Raw genomic sequence first — 20,180 nt, forward strand, 5'->3', positions numbered from 1 at the left:
GATGGCCGTAACATTGGCCTGTGGGAGGCGGGATTGCGCCTGCGCAACAAGTTCGACGGGGCGGGGGAAAGATGGCGGATGACAAGGTGAGTGACCGTGGGGTGCAGTCGGGATGGTCTTCATATCTTTTTAGTCCTGGGGGAAAATGGGACTGAAGAGGTCCATGGGTGGGAGTACCCTTTGTTTTCCCTGGGAGTGGACTTTTGTTCCTGTGGAGGGTCTCAACAGTGGCGGGTAGAATAGCGAAGCACTACGCGAGCCAAACGGGATTGGGGATCCCCCATTTGTCCCATCTGGGGGACCATCAGGATCCTTGGTTACTTGCACGCAGGCAAACCCTTTCACTCTGATACACTCCTCACTTTGCTCCATTCCTAGCCTTCGAAATTTCCCCTCCCAAAGACACATTTTCAGTTCACACGAACACACACTCATTCAGTCACTTGAGCATACACTGAATTTTATACTTACATGCGATCAGAATCAGTTCATTTACTAATACTCCTACAGACAGCCTTTATCCCCCGCCCCACGCGTGTGCATAGTCACATTCAGTTTGGGATGGCCTTGATGAGGGAAGGGGGAGAAGCCGGCAGAATTCAGAGTTACTCCCAAATTGTCTAGGGAACTGCTTGGGACCATTACTCATCTTTGGTCTGAAGTTCGGCGCCACTCACACATTTACTAAGTACTTGCTAGTTCCCTACATTAGGCCTTGGGACTCCATAGACAAGATAGATTGGTCTACACCTCCAGGTAGTTTATAGTTAAGTCATTAGTGCTTTCTCGGTGGGTCTAATTGAAGGTCCCTTAGCTGTCCCTCCCGCCTTCCCTACACACTGCTTACTACACTGCTCACAAAAATTAGGGGATCAGGGAACATGCACATACTCGCGGTACTTTCAGCCTTTTGTATATTGTATTTTCGCCAATGAAATAAAAGTTGGTTTTGCATCTCATTTGCATAACTTAACAACTTTCTTTGACTTGTTTGCTTTTTTGATGTTCTTGTTTAATAAAGAGAATCAAATGCTTTTTTTATTGCTTCATATTCATTTTGAAATATCCCCTAATTTTTGTGAGCAGTATATATAAAGTTCCTGTAGGTAACTGATGCATACCCCATCTGTCACCCCCTCCCTCACCCCAATGTGAACTCTTGTCTTTTTCAATGCCTTTTTTTTTTTTTTAATTGATTTAAATTTTTATTTATTTTTTTATTTTTTTAGTTGTTTACAGAGGCAGAGATAGACAGGGACAGACAGGAATGGAGAGAGATGAGAAGCATCAATCATCAGTTTCTCATTGCGCGTTGCGACTTCTTAGTTGTTCATTGATTGCTTTCTCACATGTGCCTTGACCGCGGGCCTTCAGCAGACTGAGTAACCCCCTGCTGGAGCCAGCGACCTTGGGTCCAAGCTGGTGAGCTCTTTGCTCAAGCCAGATGAGCCCGCACTCAAGCTGGCGACCTCGGGGTCTCGAACCTGGGTCCTTCCGCATCCCAGTCCGACGCTCTATCCACTGCGCCATCACCTGGTCAGGCAATGCCTTTTTTTTTTATTACTGTCATCTCAGGAATGTATTATATGAAGAGGTTTCTCAGGCTCATGCCATCCCCACCTCCTCCCCAGCCTCTGATAGACTTGAGCAGGGGATAAAACTAGGTCAGTCTGCTGGAGCCGGTCTCTTCCTTGTCCTAGGATTCCCTGCCCAAGCTTAAGGACCTGGCGTTTCTCAAGAACCAGCTGGAGCGCCTGCAGCAGCGTGTGGAAGATGAAGTCAACAGTGGTGTGGGCCAGGTAAGGCTGCATCTCTCCCAACCCCCCTTAGGCTTCATTGCCCAATATATGCTTTTGAATGGGTGATAGAGATTTATTCAGCAAATAGTTATTGAGGGCCTATTCCCTGTGACTTCAAGGAAAGTTTCTTTGAGCAGATAGCACTTGAACTGGGATCTTAAATAGGAGTTAACTAACGAGGGGAAGAGGGAACGTTCCAGGCAGATGGGACAATGTATGCAGAGCTCCCACCCAAATGTGGTGGGAAGTGGGAAGGTGAACATGAGGGTGAAAGCAGTTCAATTTGGCTACAGTAGTGGGAGAGCATGCTAGGAAATGAGAAGCAAGCAGGGGTCAGATTGCTCAGGAACATCTCTGTGGCCTTGTGGCAGTAGGGGCTCTGTGTTTGGAACCTTCTAACCCCAGGGCTCTGAGACTATGTGACAAGGACTCCTAGGTTCTGTTTCTGCCTCCAGAACCTTGCTTGAGAAAATCTTTGGAGAGAATACTACAGCTTTCCAGAGTAAGGAGGAGCAGGTGGTGGGACGCTGTGAGCCCTGCTTGAGTAACTCCTGGTTATAGAAGAGGAGAACCTACTGAGTTTCTTCCTGCATCTTCTCCACAGGATGGTTCATTTTTGTCCTCCCCATTCCTCAAAGGCTTCCTGGCTGGCTATGTGGTGGCCAAACTGAGGGCATCAGCAGTATTGGGCTTTGCCGTGGGCACCTGCACTGGCATATACGCAGCTCAGGCATATGCCTTGCCCAATGTGGAGAAGACACTGAGGGACTATTTGCGGTCACTGCGCAAGGGACCTGGCTAGCTCTGGATGCCATGGGGAGCAGGATGAGCAGCTGGGGCCTGCAGGTGGAGGCCTTTCGACCACAGACACCAACTCTGGCTTCCCCGGCTGTCACCCATTTGCCATCTCCAACTTTCCTGCCACCTTCATCCTTGCTTCCCTTCCTGCAGAGGGTGGACAGTGGCTCATCAGCCAGCACCCTGGACTCCTTCCCTCCCTAACCCCATGGGGACTGATCCCAAGACCATGGCTTCTAAGGCCACCAGACCCTTTTCCACCCCGACTATGGAATTTACAGCTAACTATAGTCCTCAGTATTTTTTCTGGTGAGGTACTGCGCAGCTCTTCCCTCTTGGGACCTGGCTCCATATCTTGATTCTTCCCAAACACATTACAATCCTCACTGCTTGTAGATAGTTACTGGTGTGGGCATGAGTGTAGAGAACGGGGGTGTGCCAGGCCTAGGCCGTCCCAGGCAGGCCCGCTGGACCCTGATGTTACTCCTGTCCACTGCCATGTATGGTGCCCATGCCCCATTGTTGGCACTGTGCCATGTGGATGGCCAAGTGCCCTTCCGACCCTCTTCAGCTGTGCTGCTGACTGAGCTGACCAAGCTGCTATTGTGCGCCTTTTCTCTCCTGGTGGGCTGGCAAGCATGGCCCCTGGGGGCCCCACCCTGGCGCCAGGCTGCGCCCTTCGCATTATCAGCCTTGCTCTACAGTGCTAACAATAACCTGGTGATTTATCTTCAACGTTACATGGACCCCAGTACCTACCAGGTGCTGAGCAATCTCAAGATTGGAAGCACGGCCCTGTTCTACTGCGTCTGCCTCCGGCACCGCCTGTCTGCACGCCAGGGTTTAGCACTGCTGCTGCTTATGGCAGCGGGGGCCTGCTATGCAACTGGGGGCCTCCAGGACCCTGGGAACACTCTTCCTGGGTCCCCTGCAGCAGCTGCGGCTGGCCCCATGCCCCTACATATCACTCCATTAGGACTGCTGCTTCTCATCCTATACTGCCTCATCTCAGGCTTGTCGTCCGTATATACAGAGCTGCTCATGAAGCGACAGCGGCTGCCCCTGGCACTTCAGAACCTCTTTCTCTACGCTTTTGGTGTGCTCCTGAACCTAGGTCTGCATGCAGGTGGCGGCCCTGGCCCGGGCCTCTTGGAGGGCTTCTCGGGCTGGGCAGCGCTTGTGGTGCTGAGCCAGGCAGTGAACGGACTGCTCATGTCGGCCATCATGAAGCACGGCAGCAGCATCACGCGTCTCTTTGTGGTGTCCTGCTCCCTGGTGGTCAACGCCGTGCTCTCAGCAGCCCTGCTGCGGCTGCAGCTCACAGCTGCCTTCTTCCTGGCCACGCTTCTCATTGGTCTGGCTGTGCACCTGTACTATGGCAGCCACTAGCCATGGCCACCTGCACCATGACTCCTGACCCCAGAGATTGCCCAGAGCCACCTCCCAGTCCCTGTCTCCCTTAGTAACCTGTAACAAGTGCCTTGTGAGAAAAGCTAAGGAAGTGAGACCAGCCAAATGAGTGGGTGAAGGAATACCTGAGACTTGTAGAATGGGTTTGGTTAAGGAAACGACACTTAAATAACTGCCTCCCCAAATTATTCCAGACTAAGGAATTAAGGGAGCATCGATACTTAGGCCTGAGAAATGACTCCATTCCTGATGCAGCAGGTTCTCTGCCTCATCCTGCATGAATGCAGTTGCTTAAAGCGGGGTGTGGGCAACAGTTGGCTTTCTTTGCCTGCTGTGGCCACCCCATCAGGCCCACTGCCCACCTGCCTGGTGCTGGCTACCCAGCCCAGCTGTGGTGCATGATTCCGCAAATAAAGGATGCCCCACCACCACCACTGTCCTGCAGGAAAGCCTAGTTGCCACAGATTTCATACCCATCACCTCGACCATTTTGGCAAGCTCACCCTAGCTCCATCAGCGCCTGGAGACAGTGCTCCCTGCTCCCTCCACAGTACTGCTCTCCACACCCAGCCTTAGTTCTGGAAACCCCAGAGGGGCTGGGACTGGACTCATCTCAGGAAATGTTGCCCCTGGGACCTGGCTTAAGCCTATACTCCTGACCTCTTACCCAGAGACCCTCTTGAAGCCCACTGCCCCCTCTACAACTCCTAGAAGTTACTGTCCTTCCCACTCTAGGTCCTGCCCCTGCCTAGGGGTGTCCCAGCTTCCAGCAGCCATGGAAGCTCTACACAGGGGGCCAGTTCACTGTCCCTCAGACCGTTGGAGGGCCGCTACATACAGTGCTCCTCTCACTGACCACCAATGAAAGGTGCCCCTTCTGGGAGTGCGGCGGGGGACCGGATAAATGGCTTCAGGGGGCCACATGCGGCCCGTGGGCCGTAGTTTGGGATGCCTGCGTCTACACAGAGTGACCTGGGACCAGGCACAGGGAAACTTATATAGCTCAATCAGTGTCTAGCTACATAAGCAATAAGATCTTAATAAAGCATTCTGAAGTATAGGCGATTCCTGCAATCAGCCTTGATTGTCCTGTCTTCTGTATTGCATAGCTTCTTTTGACCAATTTCATTCCCTTGGTGCCCTTAGTATCTTAATCTTGGGCTAACTTGTAGACTAGGAGAAAAGGCTTTTTTCTCCCCACTGTGCCAGCAGCAAAATTTCCTTTGAGGGCTCCTTGAGGCCAAGGCTGTTCTCTGTCATGGGACTTTTGAAATTTTCCTGAAGTACAAAACTTGGGTGCTGGGGAATTTGGAGGCATCTAGACTAGGCCAGAGATTCTCATTTGCTCTGGATTCCTCACTGATATTGCTGCCTGTCATTGGATGTCACGGCTGGAGGAGTGTCAAGCCTTGCTCCTGTGGTAGAATACCTGGTAACAGAAAAATTTTAAAGTCCCAGAGCCCTAACCAGATAGCTCAGTTGGTTACCATGTCATCCTGACATACCGAGGTTGCGGGTTCTATCACGCAGTCAGGGTGCACACAAGAATCAGCAATGAATTCATAAGTGGAACAACAAATCCATGTTTCCCTCTCTAAAATAGTCAATAAATCTTAAAAGTCCCAGACCTATTGAAGCAGAATCTTAGGGAGTGGGGTTTGGGAATCTTTTTTTTTTTTTAAAGCAGCTCCCTATGTGTTTTTGATGCACACTGCAGATTGTGACCTGCTATTACTTGTTATGTAGAGCTGTAACCGACTAGGCTTCAATTCAGATTCTACCTCTGTTGTTTATTAGCTGACTCTCCTTAGGCACATACTTAACCTCTCTTTCCTAGTTTTAGTTGCTTTAGCTCTGAAATGGCGGTCAGTGGTACCTACAACTACACTGCTCACAAAAATTAGGGCAGGGGTTGGGAACCTATGGCTTGCGAGCCAGATGTGACTCTCTTGGTGGCTGCATCTGGCTCACAGACAAATCTTTAATAAAAAAATAATAATAGCCTGACCTGTGGTGACGCAGTGGATAAAGCGTCGACCTGGAAATGCTGAGATCGCCGGTTCGAAACCCTGGGCTTGCCTGGTCAAGGCACATATGGGAGTTGATGCTTCTAGCTCCTCCCCCCTTCTCTCTCTCTGTCTCTCCTCTCTCTCTCTCTCTCTCTGTTTCTCCCTCCTCTAAAAAAAAAAATGAATAAATAAATTTTTTAAAAAATAAATAACATTAAAAATATAAAACATTCTCATGTATTACAATCCATTCATTTCCTACCGCTCATGTTCATGGTTGTGGGTGGCTGGAGCCAATCACAGCTATCCTCTGGGACAACACCAAATTTTTATTGGATAATGTGTAATGTACACGGGTCGTTATATGGCTCTCATGGAATTACATTTTAAAATATGTGACGTTCATGGCTCTCTCAGCCAAAAAGTTTCCCAACCCCTGAATTGCGGGGTATTTTATTGCTTCATATTCCTTTTGAGATATCCCCTAATTTTTGTGAGCAGTATATATTGATTAGTAGAAGAAGTTAAATGAAATCATGGACATTAGTTGCTTAGCAGGGACTGGTACAATAAGCTGGTTAGTGATGGTATTCATTGCCCATAATAAAGGTTAGCTTGGTTATTGTGTCCCAACTTCCTCTTCCTTCTAGGACCCTTAAGAATAAGGAGAGAGGACACTGCCCCTGAAAGATTCTCTATCACTAGCTTTCTCACCAGGGCAGGGATCCAGCATAATTGCATCCCGCCTCTTTTGCAGCCTGCTGAAGCTGCTGGTTCTGGGCTTGGAGCTCCTGGTTCCGTCCAGCCAGGTTGATGGTGTCTTGCAGGATGCTGGCCAGCAGGCTGCGGTGGCGATGCTCTGTGATCATGGTCTGTTCCTCCCACTGCCCCTGCCAGGCTCGGAATACCTGTGCCCAGATTCAGGGACAGCTGTCAAGTAGCCAGCCTTGTAACCAGCTCAGGGCCTGCCCTCTGTCCCTACTGACCTGTAACACATGGCGTGTCTGAGCTCGCGTGGCCTGCACATGAAGGTCATAGAGGGCTATCAGGTCCTGCTCCACAGTGTCCCGTTCTGCCTGAAGAGCCTCCAGCTGGAGTCTCAGCACTGCCTGCTCCCGGTCCCGTTGCTGTCTCTTCTTGAAGGCCTTAAGTGATAACACAGCTCCTCGTAACCACAACACATTTGCAGATTCAACCAACCGCAGACTGAAAATATTTTTTAATGGTACTGCTAATGTGTACTATGTAGTTCAGCTCACCCTGGCTGCCTGTCTGAACAGAACATATACAAACGTTTTTCCTTGTCACTATGCCCTATAATACATTATAACAACCACTTAAATAACATTTAATTGTATTAGGTATTATAAATCATCTAAAGATGATTCAAAATATACAAGAGGATGTATGTAAATTATATGCAAATAGTTTGCCATTTTATATAAGGGACTTGAACATTCATGAATTTTGAATTTTGGTATCTACGGGGCTCCTAGGACCAGTCTTCCCTGGATACCAAGGGACGACTTACTCTTTCTTGAATGCCATCTGTGCTCACTCTGTTCTGCATACTAAATGTGTATGACTTCAGCCCTGGCTGGTTAGCTCAGTGGTAGAGCATCAGCCCTGCGTGTGGATGTTCTGGGTTCGATTCCTGATCAGGGTACACAAGAGAAGCGCCCATCTGCTGCACCCCTCCCCCTCTCACTTCTCTCTCTCTCTCTCTCTCTCTCTCTCTTTTCCTCTCTTACTTCTCCCCTCCTGCAGCCATGGCTTGACTGGAGCGAGTTGGCCCAGGATGCTGAGGATGGCTCCATGGTTCCCACCACAAGTACTAAGAAGAGCTCGGTTGCTGAGCAACGGAGCAACACTCCAGGATGGAAAGAGCATTGCCCCCTAGTGGGCTTGCCAGGTGGATCCCAGGCGGGGGGCATGCAGGAGTCTGTCTCTCTGTCTCCCCTCCTGTAACTGAATTTTTTTAAAAAATGTGTATGATTTCATTTTATCCAACAACAACACTATGAGGTGGTTGTCATTTTACAGATTTGGAAACTGGGTCAGAGGAGTGAGTTAACGTGCCCAAATTCACATGGCTAGTAAGGTGTAGAGCTGAGATGACATGGCTTTCAACGGTTCACCATCATCCTCAGGGGAAAGCCCAAATCCAGAGGCTTGGTACACACTGATCTCTTTAGTCTTGCCTCTGACCGTGCACCTGCTGGGCTCCAGCTAGACAGATAATTTGCAATATCCAGTACCCATTTTGCCATTGCTTCCCTCTTGACCTTTGTTCACACAGTATTGTCATCTTTTAGAACATGTGTTTCTCCACCCCATCTCCCAAAACCCATTTATATAAGTTTAGTTTCTTAATTTGTTCAAACAAGTTATATATACTGAGTGCCTTTGTGATGAGCACAGAGTACACCTGTGGAGCTCAAGTCTAGTGAATCTCTCTGGCTGATTTATTTGTCCTTGAATTCTCAGCTTGGATGCCATCTTCTCTGATCCACTCCAGCCTGGGTCAGGTACACCTCTTTGTTCCCACAAGCTCCTAGCTCCCCTCATGACAGCACTTAGCACCGAGAATTGCCTCATCCATCCCCAATCTGAGAGAGCCAATCTGTTTTGATTGGCACTGGATCTCAGCGGCCCAGCACAGTGCCTGGCCCAATGAGAAGGAGCACAGATGTCTTACATAACCCTCCTTACCTTTTCTCCAGCCACTAGGCCTTTGACCTGGTCACCTATCTCCTCCTCTTCCTCTTCCTCCTCCTCTACCTCCTTCTGTTCCAAATGCTTCAGTTCCTCTTGGATCCCTATTTGGTGTTGTTCTCGCAGTCTCTGCCTCCGGGCCTGGGCCAGGAAGAACTGCAGAGCCACATCTGGGGCCTGCTGGGCCTAGGTGTCATTAATCTAGGTTCAGCCAAAAGCTTTGGACAGAGGGCACAACATTTCTGGCAGAATCCCATTACCAGGGATATTCCCAGAACTACATCCTGGACCTAACTGGCCTAGGCAGAGACTCGGAGGCCACTGAGGAAAGAGTAAAAGTATTGGCTCTGCCAATAGGTGCCTTGAGGCTCTAAGGATCACATACTCCTAATCCAGTGGTTCTCAACCTGTGGGTCGCGACCCCAGCGGGGGTCGAACGACCAAAACACAGGGGTCGCCTAAAGCCATCGGAAAATACATATATACAGGTCCAGTAAACCTTCAGGTCCTTGATTTGCCAGTAGTTCCCTATTTCTTCCTGATATTGCGGCAGGGTAAGCCAGAGACAATTAGTTTTCTCTATAACTCTGCACCTCTTCATTCCCCCAACAGCTTCCCCTCTTTCTGGGGTACACGAGGTTACCTGTTCTTCAGAGTCCTTGAGAGGATGCTTTTGGTGGAGCTTAGATCCTAGAGATGCTCTTCCTTCCGCTAATGAAAATGCAATTAAGTACATTAAAGTTGGAGACCCCCAGCTCCACCCCCAAGCCTCAGACACACCTTGGGCTTCTTTCTGGAGGCCTGGGCTGTGGCTTGCTTCTGAATTCATCGCCTGCTGAAAGATGGTAAGAGTGGGAAGTCCACATGCTTCCTCCCAGGACAATTAACAGATCAGGATCCCAACTCCTCCTTTTCTTAGCTGTATGACCTTAGATTTTTGAGTCTCCATATTTCCTCATCCATTCCCAAGGCTCAGGGCTGTAGTAAGAAGTTGTAAGTAACCTGACTGGTGGTGGCGCAGTGGATAGAACATTGACGTAGGATACTGAGGTCCCAGGTTCGAAACCCCAAGATCTCCAGCTTGAGCTCAGGCTCACCAGCTTGAGCACGGGGTCAGCAGCGCTCATCCACATGATCCCCTGGCCAATGGTTTGAGCCCAAAAGGCCCGTGGCTTGAAGCCCAGGGTCACTGGCTTGAGTGACCCTCCCTATCAAGGCAGATATGAGAAGCAATCAGTGAACAGCTAAAGTGCTGCAACTATGAGTTGATGCTTCTCATCTTTCTCCCTTTCTCTGTCTTAAATAAATAAATAAACAAACAAACAAACAAATATTAGGCAGTTGTAAATAATTATGAAATGGTAAAAACCATTGGTACACACTGATCTCTTTAGTCTTGCAATATCTTGCAATAACACAAGTGTTCCAGCCACCTTGTGGCAAATCATGGAAAATAGCGCCCCCTTCTGCACAAGAGTGGGCATGCATCCTGAGAGGATGAAAGTACCATATTGAGTTTAAGGACTTGCGTATTTTGCACCTATGCTGCTGACCCTGGGACACTCACTTCCCTTTTATGAGCCTCCGTTTGCTCACCTGAAAAGTGGAAGTACAGTGGAATGTCTTCCCTGCTTGAAATACTTCTGTGGCTTCTTTTTGACTTTCAAGATAAAGTCCAAACATCTCAATAGATTTACAAAGCCCTGCATGACCTGGCCCCTACTTTCCTCTCCAATCCTTCTCGCCTGACTGTCTTCCTCAAACTCTGTTTTCCAACAAATTGAGCTGCTTGAAGTCCCCCAAATATATCAAGCACTTGCTTACCTCTGAGACTTTTCTAGTTATTTTCTCTGCCTAGAATGTTCGTCACTCACTGCTTGCCGCCTCTGCTAGGATTCAACTTCCTATGAAGTCTCCCTTCCCTTTCTTGCCAAGACTTACTTAGAAGCCCCATAGAACCCTGTGCTGATAAGCCCTTTAGAGCACCGATACGAAGTAAATGTTTCTCTCTAGCAGATTGTAAACTCCATGAGGGCAGGGATTTCCCAGGGGCTACACGGCACTGTGCCCAGCACATAGTGAGTGGTCAGTAAATGTTTGGGAATCAGTAAGTTAATGAGTAAAGGAAGGGCCCCCTCACAGTGCTCTGTAAACAGAGGAGAAGGAGGCAGACATCAGTGGGGCTCCCAAGAGGTTGGATGAAAAGACATACCTGTGGTTCTGGGAGCACCACAGCCTCAGCTTTGACCCCTTTGAACACGCGGCTTTCTGGGCGCTGGATCCAGGCTTTTATCACCTACGGAGAGGTGGTTCAAGGTGGGCTCTGGCTGCTGCTGGCCCAGGCACCTTGAGAACTCACCTTGCTCACCTGCAACTGTCGCAGTTCCTTGCCCAGTTGGTTGAGCCCATCATCTGACAGGGGATCCTGAAGGAGGTCTGAACGGAGGCTCTTCAGGCCAGCCCGGCGGGCTCGGGCCTCTTCTGCTGCATCCCACAGGGTGGGCTTCACCTGTTTTACCTGCATCCTTCTCCTCGTGGCCCCCAAAAGAGCAGCCCACAGCAAGTTTAGGGAGCTATCTAATAAGAGGAGACTCAGAGTGAACCACTCCCTCCTTCCTCCAGACTCAAAAGCCTACTGCCTACAATATTTTTAATTTTTATTAATTATGCTATTCAAAAAAACAGTTAACACCTACCAGGCTTTTTGATATATGTTTGATGTCCCTGTGCTAAGGCTTTCTAAAGGTACCTCTTTTATCCACATAACATTCCAATGAGGCAAAACTCTAAAATGTTTATCCTGCCTCCCCTTACAGTTTCCAGATGAAGCAACTAAGGTTCAAAGAGTCAAGCAACTTCCTGGTGACTGGCAGAGCTGAAAGCCAAGCCCAAGTCTGTCTGACACTGAAGTCTATGTCCTTAATCATGAGACCAAACTGGCCTGCAAACGTGTTTGTCCCTAACTGCTTTATCCTTGAGTGTGTGAACTGCTCCAACTTGTCTTCCACATTCCATGGGGCCTGGCAAAGGGAGAGGTCTGGGAGTGTGTTGGCCACATGAATGTGTGTCTGTTGATTTTAAAGACAGTCAAAGGGTCAGAGGGTTCTTTATTTGTTTTGGGGTGTTTTTTTCATTTGTTGTTTGTTTTTTTAGTGGGTGAATGAGTATAGGTAAGTACATTTTCTTCTCTGGTCCTCTCTTTCCTCATCTGTAAATTAGCTCTGCCTCATGGGATTTTAGTAAGAACCAGTTATTAGTCAATGTAAAAATGCTTAGTAAACTGTTGAAAACCTCTGAGGGTGAGGGGCTGGTTGCTTTTACTATTATTGGTCCTGCCTCTCCAGAATTCTGCAGGCTGGCCACCCTGGAACCTAGCCCTCCAAGAGAGTCAGGCTCTCTCTGGGCTGAGATTGGGGCTTTGGCTGGTTGGGTGAGAGGGTGGGGGCAGGCCTAAGCCAGATCCCAGAGCTTCCCAAAGAACCTCACACTCTCCCCAAAGCCACCTTGAGGGTCCAAGCGAAGAAGAAGGCCACTGTAGTTGTTTCCTTCCAGAAGCCATGAGACAATCCAGGGCAGAGAGCCCTCCACCTTCTCACCAATAACCTTACCAGCCAACACTTGCAGCAGGGGGCAGTCTCTGCCAGAGGGAAGACGGAAGAAAGATGTCCATTGGTGGATGGAACAGGAAACTCTCCCAAATCACACTATGATGGGAGTTTGTCTATTTCCAGTAACTTCTGTGCATCATCAGACAAATCTGCAACCTTGTGTAGATTTTTAAAATCACACTATGTATTTAATTACACAAATGATATATTCTCATAGTAAAAAATTTCAATTGTCTATATGACTCTACACTTGAATCCAAAATATGTAAAGAGTTTTTATACCTCAATAAGAATAAGAAAAAGACAAATAACTCAGAGTAAGGAACTCCAGGGGTTTGTCTCTCCCCAGAAACATCTGGCAAAAATGGCCAGGATAGCCCTGGCTGGTTGGCTCAGCGGTAGAGCATTGGCCTGGCGTGTGGGGGACCCAGGTTCGATTCCCGGCCAGGGCACATAGGAGAAGCGCCCATTTGCTTCTCCACCCCCGCCCCCTCCTTCCTCTCTGTCTCTCTCTTCCCCTCCTGCAGCCAAGGCTCCATTGGAGCAGAGATGACCCGGGCACTGGAGATGGCTCCTTGGCCTCTGCCCCAGGTGCTAGAGTGGCTCTGGTCGTGGCAGAGCGACGCCCCGGAGGGGCAGAGCATCGCCCCCTGGTGGGCAGAGCGTCACCCCTGGTGGGCGTGCCGGGTGGATCCCTGTCGGGCGCATGTGGGAGTCTGTCTGACTGTCTCTCCCCATTTCCAGCTTCAGAAAAATACAAAAAAAAAAAAAGAAAAAAAATGGCCAGAATCAATCTTACTAGACCTCTGGGACATAGTCAAAGGTTTGTAGCAACCTAATTATGGTAAGAGATCTTTGTGACCTTTAAATTTACCCTATCCCCAACCTACTCCCCAGCACAGATTTGGTCTTATAGCCAACAGCCCACATTTTTGGTGAGGGGGCCTGGTTCTGGAGGGAGAACAGCAAACCTTGTTCCTAAGGAATTGTGTTTGTCTGCTTTGACTGGTTTGGGTATTCCCAAAGGACCAACAAATAGGGGCTTCCCTTTGTTTCACTTCTCTTGAAACTCTTTCAGGGCAGATTAGCTATGCCAGAGGACATAAAACACTGCAAATATTGTTTTAAACACATAAACCTCCAAAACATTGAAAGATGAAAGAACAAGAAAAAATAACAAGGTAAGCGATAGATACATGGGACAATTCAAATGAACACTGGGGAGTGAGATTTGGGAGAAATAAGAACTTTGAAAAGTTCTCACATGTACTGGGGAACTACAAAGCCATGTACATGCCCAGGGCAGAGTGCATCCTCAGAAAAGCCCTGAGAGGAACATAAGCTCTCACCTCTGTCTGATTTTTAGGCTCAATAAAAGCAAGAAGCGAGGCTAAGGCAGAGCTATAAATGGCCTGGCTAAGCATAGAAGGAGTAACCACAGCTAATCTGTAGAAACCTGGAAAAAATATTTTTCTTTTCCTTGTTCTCCTTCCCACCCTCCTCCCCACTTCCTCCTTCTTTTTCTCTTTTCTTTATCTCTTCCAATTTTTTTTTTGTATTTTTCTGAAGTTGGAAACAGGGAAGCAGTCAGACAGACTCCCGCATGTGCCCGACTGGGATTCACCCGGCACGCCCACCAGGGGGCGATGCTCTGCCCATCTGGGGTGTCGCTCTGTTGCAACCAGAGCCATTCTAGTGCCTGAGGCAGAGGCCACAGAGCCATCCTCAGCGCCCGGGCCGACTTTGCTCCAATGGAGCCTTGGCTGCGGGAGGGAAAGAGAGAGACAGAGAGGAAGGAGAGGGGGAGGGGTGGAGAAGCAGATAGGCGCTTCTCCTGTGTGCCCTGGCCGGAAATCGAACCCAGGACTCCTGCACGCCAGGCCGACACTCTACCACTGAGCCAACTGGCCAGGGCCATCTCTTCTAATTTTATTAAGTTTTTGTTTGTTTTGTTTTGATCCCAGGAGTTTTAGAAATTCTATGTCAGGTCACTGGCTAACCACTAAAATCATAGAATTCAGTGACCACAAAGTTGTTTGGGAAAATAACTAAGCAAACAGATGACTCCATCCCACAACAGATAACAATACAAATTCTGGAGAGGGGGATGAATCTGTTTTTCATATTCAAAATGTTAGCACTGAGGGAAAAGGATGGAGACACAAAAGACCAACACTATGAACAATTGTCTTTACAATCAATACTCAGACTGGCTAGTTTCCAACAACAAAGAAAAGGTATGAGGCATACAAAGAACCAAAAAAGTATGACTCATTCATTGAGAAAAAATAGAATAAACAGGAACTGTCCTGAGGAAGCACAGACATTGAATTCATTAGACAAAAACTTTAATTCAACTATCTTAAATATGCTCAGGAAACTAAAGAAAATGATGTCTCAGTGAATAGGTAGTATCAATAAAAGGACAGAAATTATTTTTTAAAGTAAAAATTTTTAAAAAGCAAAAAGTAGAAATTCTAGAGCTGAAAAGTAAGATAACTGAAATTAAAAATCCAGCAGAGGAAATATTTGAGCAAGCACAAGAAAGAATCACATCCAACTTAAAGATAGGTCACACAAAATTATCCAGGCTGAGAAACAGAAAAAAAAAAAGAATAAAGGAAACTGAGTTTAGGAGACCTGTGGGCTGCCATCAGTATACAAACATGGATAATGGGAGTCCAGAGGGGGAAGAGAGAGCGGGACAGAAAGAATATTGAAGAAATACTGCTCAAAAAATCCCCGAATTTTATGAAAGGCATGATGAATCTATACACTCAAAAAGCTTAAAAAGTTCCTAGGAGGATAAACTCCAAGGGATCCACACCAAGACACTTAATAATAAAACTGTCAAAATCAAAGTCAAGAGAATTCTTTTCTTTTTTCTTCAGAAAAAGAGTCTTAAAAACAGCAAGAGAGAAGTAACTTATATACAAGGGATCCTCAATAAGATTAAAAACAAGTTTCTCATCAAAAACGATGGATCGCTGGCTGGATAGCTCTGTTGGTTAGAGCATGGTCAGGAAGCGCAGAGGCTGCCGGTTTCATCGCCGGTCAGGGCACAGACAGGAGCAGCTCAATGTTCCTCTCTCTCTCTTTCCCTTCCTTTCTTACTAAAATCAATAAATCAATTAAAAACAAACAAACAAACAAAAAAACTATGGAGCCAGCAGTAAGATGACATTTTTTGTTTGTTTGTTTTTAAGCTTTTTTTTTTTTTTTTTTTTTTACAGAGAGAGAGTCAGAGAGAGGGATAGACGACAGACAGGAACGGAGAGAGAAGCATCAATCATTAGTTTTTCGTTTCACGTTGCGACTCCTTAGTTGTTCATTGATTGCTTTCTCATATGTGCCTTGACCGCAGGCCTTCAGCAAACCGAGTAACCCCTTGCTCGAGCCAGCGACCTTGGGTCCAAGCTGGTGGGTTTTTTGCTCAAACCAGATGAGCCCGCACTCAAGCTGGCAACCTCGGGATCAGCACTTTAAATATGTCATCTTACGCCTGATCTGGTTTGAGCAAAAGCTCACCAGCTTGGACCCAAGGTCGCTGGCTCGAGCAAGGGGTTACTCGGTTTGCTGAAGGCCTGCGGTCAAGGCACATATGAGAAAGCAATCAATGAACAACTAAGGAGTCGCAACGTGAAACGAAAAACTAATGATTGGCCCTGGTTGGCTCAGTGGTAGAGCGTCGGCCTGGCATGCAGGAGTCCTGGGTTCGATTCCCAGCCAGAGCACACAGGAGAAGCGCCCATCTGCTTCTCCACCCTCCCCCTCTCCTTTCTCTCTGTCTCCCTCTTCCCCTCCCGCAGCCGAGGCTCTGTGGCCTCTGCCTCAGGTGCTGGAATGGCTCTAGATGCAACAAAGCGACGCCCCATTCCTTTGGCCTGAATGAAGTGAGGGAAGCAGAAGACTCAGATGCTGCCCTGGACCTCAACAACCAAATTTCTGTCACCCCCCACCCCATCCTCAAAGCTGTCAGACTTACAGTGCTCCTGGGAGCTGCAGGATCCTCAAGGCCCCCCGCCATACACTCTGAGTTCTAGGACCCTGAGGAGGGTCAGGGCCTGGGCGAGACATAGTGACAGTAAGCAGAGAGCAGGCCCTGTGGAGGAGACGCTATGATCAGGCCAAATGCCTAAGAGGTGGGAGGTGACCAGTACCCTCCTGTCCTCACCGGCCTTCACCCGCTGTGGCCCGCAAGTACAGTTCTGAGGCAGCTCTTGAGTCAGACACCTCCACTTCACTGGCACCTTCCACCACCCTGGAGGAAGGGGAGGCTGAGTTCAGCTCTTAAGCACCCGAGTTCCCCAGAACCTCTGCCTAGAGAGCCCATGAGACTGGACTCCCAAGAGGCTATAAGAATCATGTCCAACACTCCAAGCTCAGTATACCCCCCAAAAGCCTCCCATCTTCATGACCTTATTTTTTGTCTGGTCAGCTGCCTAGTGAGGCAGACAGGGTAGTTGGGCTTGGTCCCATTTTTCAGGTGGAGAAATTGAAGCTCTGCTCAATGAGATGCTTGAATCACCCAGGATGATAACGATTGAGTTGAAGAGGTATAAGTGAATGGGTGAGAAGAGTGAGAGAAAGGGGTACATGGGATGAAGGGAAGAGGGTGAGGAGTCCAGGAGCAAACCTGAGCCCTGTAGGCATGACCCCAAGCTTCCCTCCTCTAGGGTGGCAGTGAGGAGAAACCTCCAAGGGCCTGGTCGGCAGTGTCAGCTCTGCCTTAAAACAGGCATCCTTTCACCCCGTTGGGCCCTGGATACTCACAAGCCCAGAGGGGCCACATCCAGCACCGACAGATTTTCTGCCCTTGGAGAGAGCAGGTCCCGGGTCCTCCCACTGTGGCTGAGCTGCAATGACAGAAACACAAAACCCGTTACAAACCAAGCCTTTCCTCAGCCTGTAGTTCACATGATCCTCATGCTGGAGCCCTCTGGGCCAAGCAAGGCACTTCAGGCAGGAAAAAGGAGACCCCAGAAAGGCAAGCCTGCACTAGTGAGCAGGAGAATGGAGCTAGACCCTAGCTGTTCCGGCTGCCCCCCAGCCTCAGGCTCTTTCTGCAGTGACCATGGCGGTGGCTCCCAGGTCTCCCTCTCCTCCCAGGTCTCACCTGCACCAGGCTGAGAGTACTAAGCACGGGATCAGAGCCCCCAAGAGGCAGAGCTTCCTCAAACAGCACCTGCAGCAGCTAAAGTGAAAAGAGGGGGTTCAGTATGGATGAGAAATGAATTGAAGAAGGGACTGACAAAGAAATATCTTTCAGCATTTCCCGAGGGTGAAGGCTTTGCTGTGCTCTGTTTGGTGTTGGGGACATGATGTTTGGGACAGGAATAATCCCAAGCCACACAGTTCATAGCAAGCTCGACAAGTGGGCAGATGTTTTCTTTTTCTTTTTTCTTTTTTTTTTTTTTTACAGAGACAGAGAGAGAGTCAGAGAGAGGGATAGACAGGGACAGACGGACAGGAACAAAAAGATGAGAAGCATCAATCATTAGTTTTTCATTGCGCATTGCGACACCTTAGTTGTTCATTGGTTGCTTTCTCATATGTGCCTTGACCGCTGGCCTTCAGCAGACCGAGTAACCCCTTGCTCGAGCCAGCAACCTTGGGACCTTGGGTCCAAGCTGGTGAGCTTTTTGCTCAAACCAGATGAGCCCACACTCAAGCTGGTGACCTCGGAGTCTCAAACCTGGGTCCTCAGCATCCCAGTCTGACGCTCTATCCACTGAGCGACCACCTGGTCAGGCTGCGGGCAGATGTTTTCAATGGGAGCTGTTGTTTGCTGGGGCAGGGGCTCACGACAAGGCTCTGAGACAGCTATTTTAATTTGGGGGCATCTGGAGGGAAGTCCAAATAAACAAAACTTTCAAGTTTATTATCATTATTAGTATTATCAAGAACTGTGGAAGTTAGAATTCCTTGGACATTTGATCTTTGCACACTACCTATCTCTGACCCTCACCTCATCAGCCCCAGCCTCCTACTTTCTCTGACTTGTCAATAGCTAAATAAGTTGACTCTGACCAAACATCATGTATGGATCACAGGGCTCTCTAGTGGCCCCGAGGAGTGATACATAGTCCAGCTACAGTGGGGAAAGGAAGATTCTCAAAGGTCCCCTAGAGGAGGCAACACCTGACCTCATGACACCTATACCTGGTGGCTTCTCTGGGACTCACCTGAGGCACTAGTCGGGGTGCCTCTGTTTCCCGACCCCGAAGCAGCAAGGCCACATTGTATCCTCGGCCCACAGAGCCCAGTTTGGGTTGGACTTGTGCCAGCAGCTCCTGCTCTGCTTCCTGTGGAAAGACATGGACCAACCGCCCCCTGACTCAGGTGCCCTGACCCAGCCTGGCCTGACCAAAGGGCTCTTGGAAGCACTTAGCACCCCAGGCCCCAGAGGCCTGAGGGCTCCCATCCTCCTCCCATCACTCCATCAGACCTTCCTACCTGAGCAGCATCAGAGCCCAGGACTCTGTCAAAGGCAATGCATTGTTCCTGTGGGTAGGGCTGGGGTCAGCAGTGCCAGTCCCATCGTCCCCTGCCCCACCCACACTTCATCCCATCCCCACCTGAGGCTCCAGAGTCCCTGGCTGGAGCAAGCGAATGCTGTTGGGCCCTTCCAGAAGGAGTGTGGGGTGACAGGTTTCCCCAGGGCCTAAGAAAGGTGGACTTCGTATCAACTCTCATGAGGGAAACTGAGCTCCCAGGACTTCTGAGCCCAGCCCTCAACCTTGGCCTCAGTTTCCTACCCTGAGGTGGCCGAGCCCTCTCCATCTCCCGAGAGGCTCTTTCATGCTACACTACCTCTGATCACGAGTGTGTGGGCTTTCTTACCCGATTCTCTGCCCTGCTCCACTTCCACCACCACAGTGAGCATGGCCTGCGGGTTCTCAGTGAGGGTCGCCAAGGCTGAACCGCCCTGACCCAAGCCAGCCCCTGCGCTCACCACCTCTCCACCCTCCATGGCTTCATGCCTCTCAGATTCCCCTCAATAATTCATCTCCCTGATATCAGGATCTCTGGGCGGGGCCTCCAACTAATAACTTCTCAAAGGATGTGATAGTTCCCTCTTTTCTCAGTCAGGACATTGCATAGGATTCTTCTTTTTTCCCTCTTACAAAAAATATTCAATGTATATAACTGTTCAGAGAATAATGAAATGAAACTCCCAGTCCTCAGCTTCAGCAATTATCACCTTTGGCCACTTTCAGTCCTTTAATTTCCCTCCCTGACCCCAAAGGATTCTTTTGAAGCAAATCCCAGATATCTTATCCACAGGCATTCCAATATGTATTTATAAAAGTTAACCACTCCTTTAAAAATATAATAGCTTTATTGAGATATAATTTATATATCATACAACTTACCCATTTAAAGTATGTTTCAGGCCCTGACCGGTTGGCTCAGCGGTAGAGCGTCGGCCTGGCGTGCGGGGGACCCGGTTCGATTCCGGCCAGGGCACATAGGAGAAGCGCCCATTTGCTTCTCCAGCCCACCCCCTCCTTCCTCTCTGTCTCTCTCTTCCCCTCCCGCAGCCAAGGCTCCATTGGAGCAAAGATGGCCCGGGCGCTGGGGATGGCTCCTTGGCCTCTGCCCCAGGCGCTAGAGTGGCTCTGGTCGCGGCAGAGCGACGCCCTAGAGGGGCAGAGCATCGCCCCCTGGTGGGCAGAGCGTCGCCCCTGGTGGGCGTGCCGGGTGGACCCCGGTCGGGCGCATGTGGGAGTCTGTCTGACTGTTTCTCCCCATTTCCAGCTTCAGGAAAAAAAAATAATAATAAGGTATGTTTCAATGGCTTTTTGAAATTTTTATTTATTGATTGATTTCTTAGAGAG

The 20,180-nt window shown here is 48.9% G+C and overlaps 3 protein-coding genes across 3 annotated transcripts; 2 read left to right on the forward strand and 1 right to left on the reverse strand.

The window, feature by feature from the left end:
- The first annotated feature begins 4 nt into the window (after positions 1 to 4).
- Positions 5 to 2,601, forward strand: LOC136333490 (SLC35A4 upstream open reading frame protein). Its single transcript, XM_066272707.1, has 3 exons — positions 5 to 86; positions 1,701 to 1,799; positions 2,404 to 2,601. The coding sequence occupies exons 1-3, from the start codon at positions 72 to 74 to the stop codon at positions 2,599 to 2,601; spliced, it is 312 nt and encodes a 103-aa protein (XP_066128804.1). The 5' UTR covers positions 5 to 71.
- Positions 2,602 to 3,007: 406 nt separating this feature from the next.
- SLC35A4 (solute carrier family 35 member A4) lies at positions 3,008 to 5,084 on the forward strand. Its single transcript, XM_066272704.1, has one exon. The coding sequence runs from the start codon at positions 3,012 to 3,014 to the stop codon at positions 3,984 to 3,986; it is 975 nt and encodes a 324-aa protein (XP_066128801.1). The 5' UTR covers positions 3,008 to 3,011; the 3' UTR covers positions 3,987 to 5,084.
- Positions 5,085 to 6,648: 1,564 nt separating this feature from the next.
- Positions 6,649 to 19,312, reverse strand: LOC136335591 (uncharacterized). Its single transcript, XM_066276781.1, has 12 exons — positions 19,183 to 19,312; positions 18,918 to 19,003; positions 18,525 to 18,644; positions 17,456 to 17,533; positions 17,113 to 17,195; positions 16,514 to 16,600; positions 12,235 to 12,368; positions 11,100 to 11,308; positions 10,839 to 11,027; positions 8,720 to 8,917; positions 7,003 to 7,149; positions 6,649 to 6,924 (listed from the first exon to the last, which is right to left on the reverse strand). Exons 1-12 carry the CDS (start codon positions 19,310 to 19,312, stop codon positions 6,727 to 6,729), a joined length of 1,659 nt encoding a protein of 552 aa, XP_066132878.1. The 3' UTR covers positions 6,649 to 6,726.
- Positions 19,313 to 20,180: the final 868 nt, after the last annotated feature.

Source organism: Saccopteryx bilineata, chromosome 4 (assembly GCF_036850765.1).
Source record: "Saccopteryx bilineata isolate mSacBil1 chromosome 4, mSacBil1_pri_phased_curated, whole genome shotgun sequence".
In the NCBI taxonomy this organism is placed as follows: domain Eukaryota; kingdom Metazoa; phylum Chordata; class Mammalia; order Chiroptera; family Emballonuridae; genus Saccopteryx; species Saccopteryx bilineata.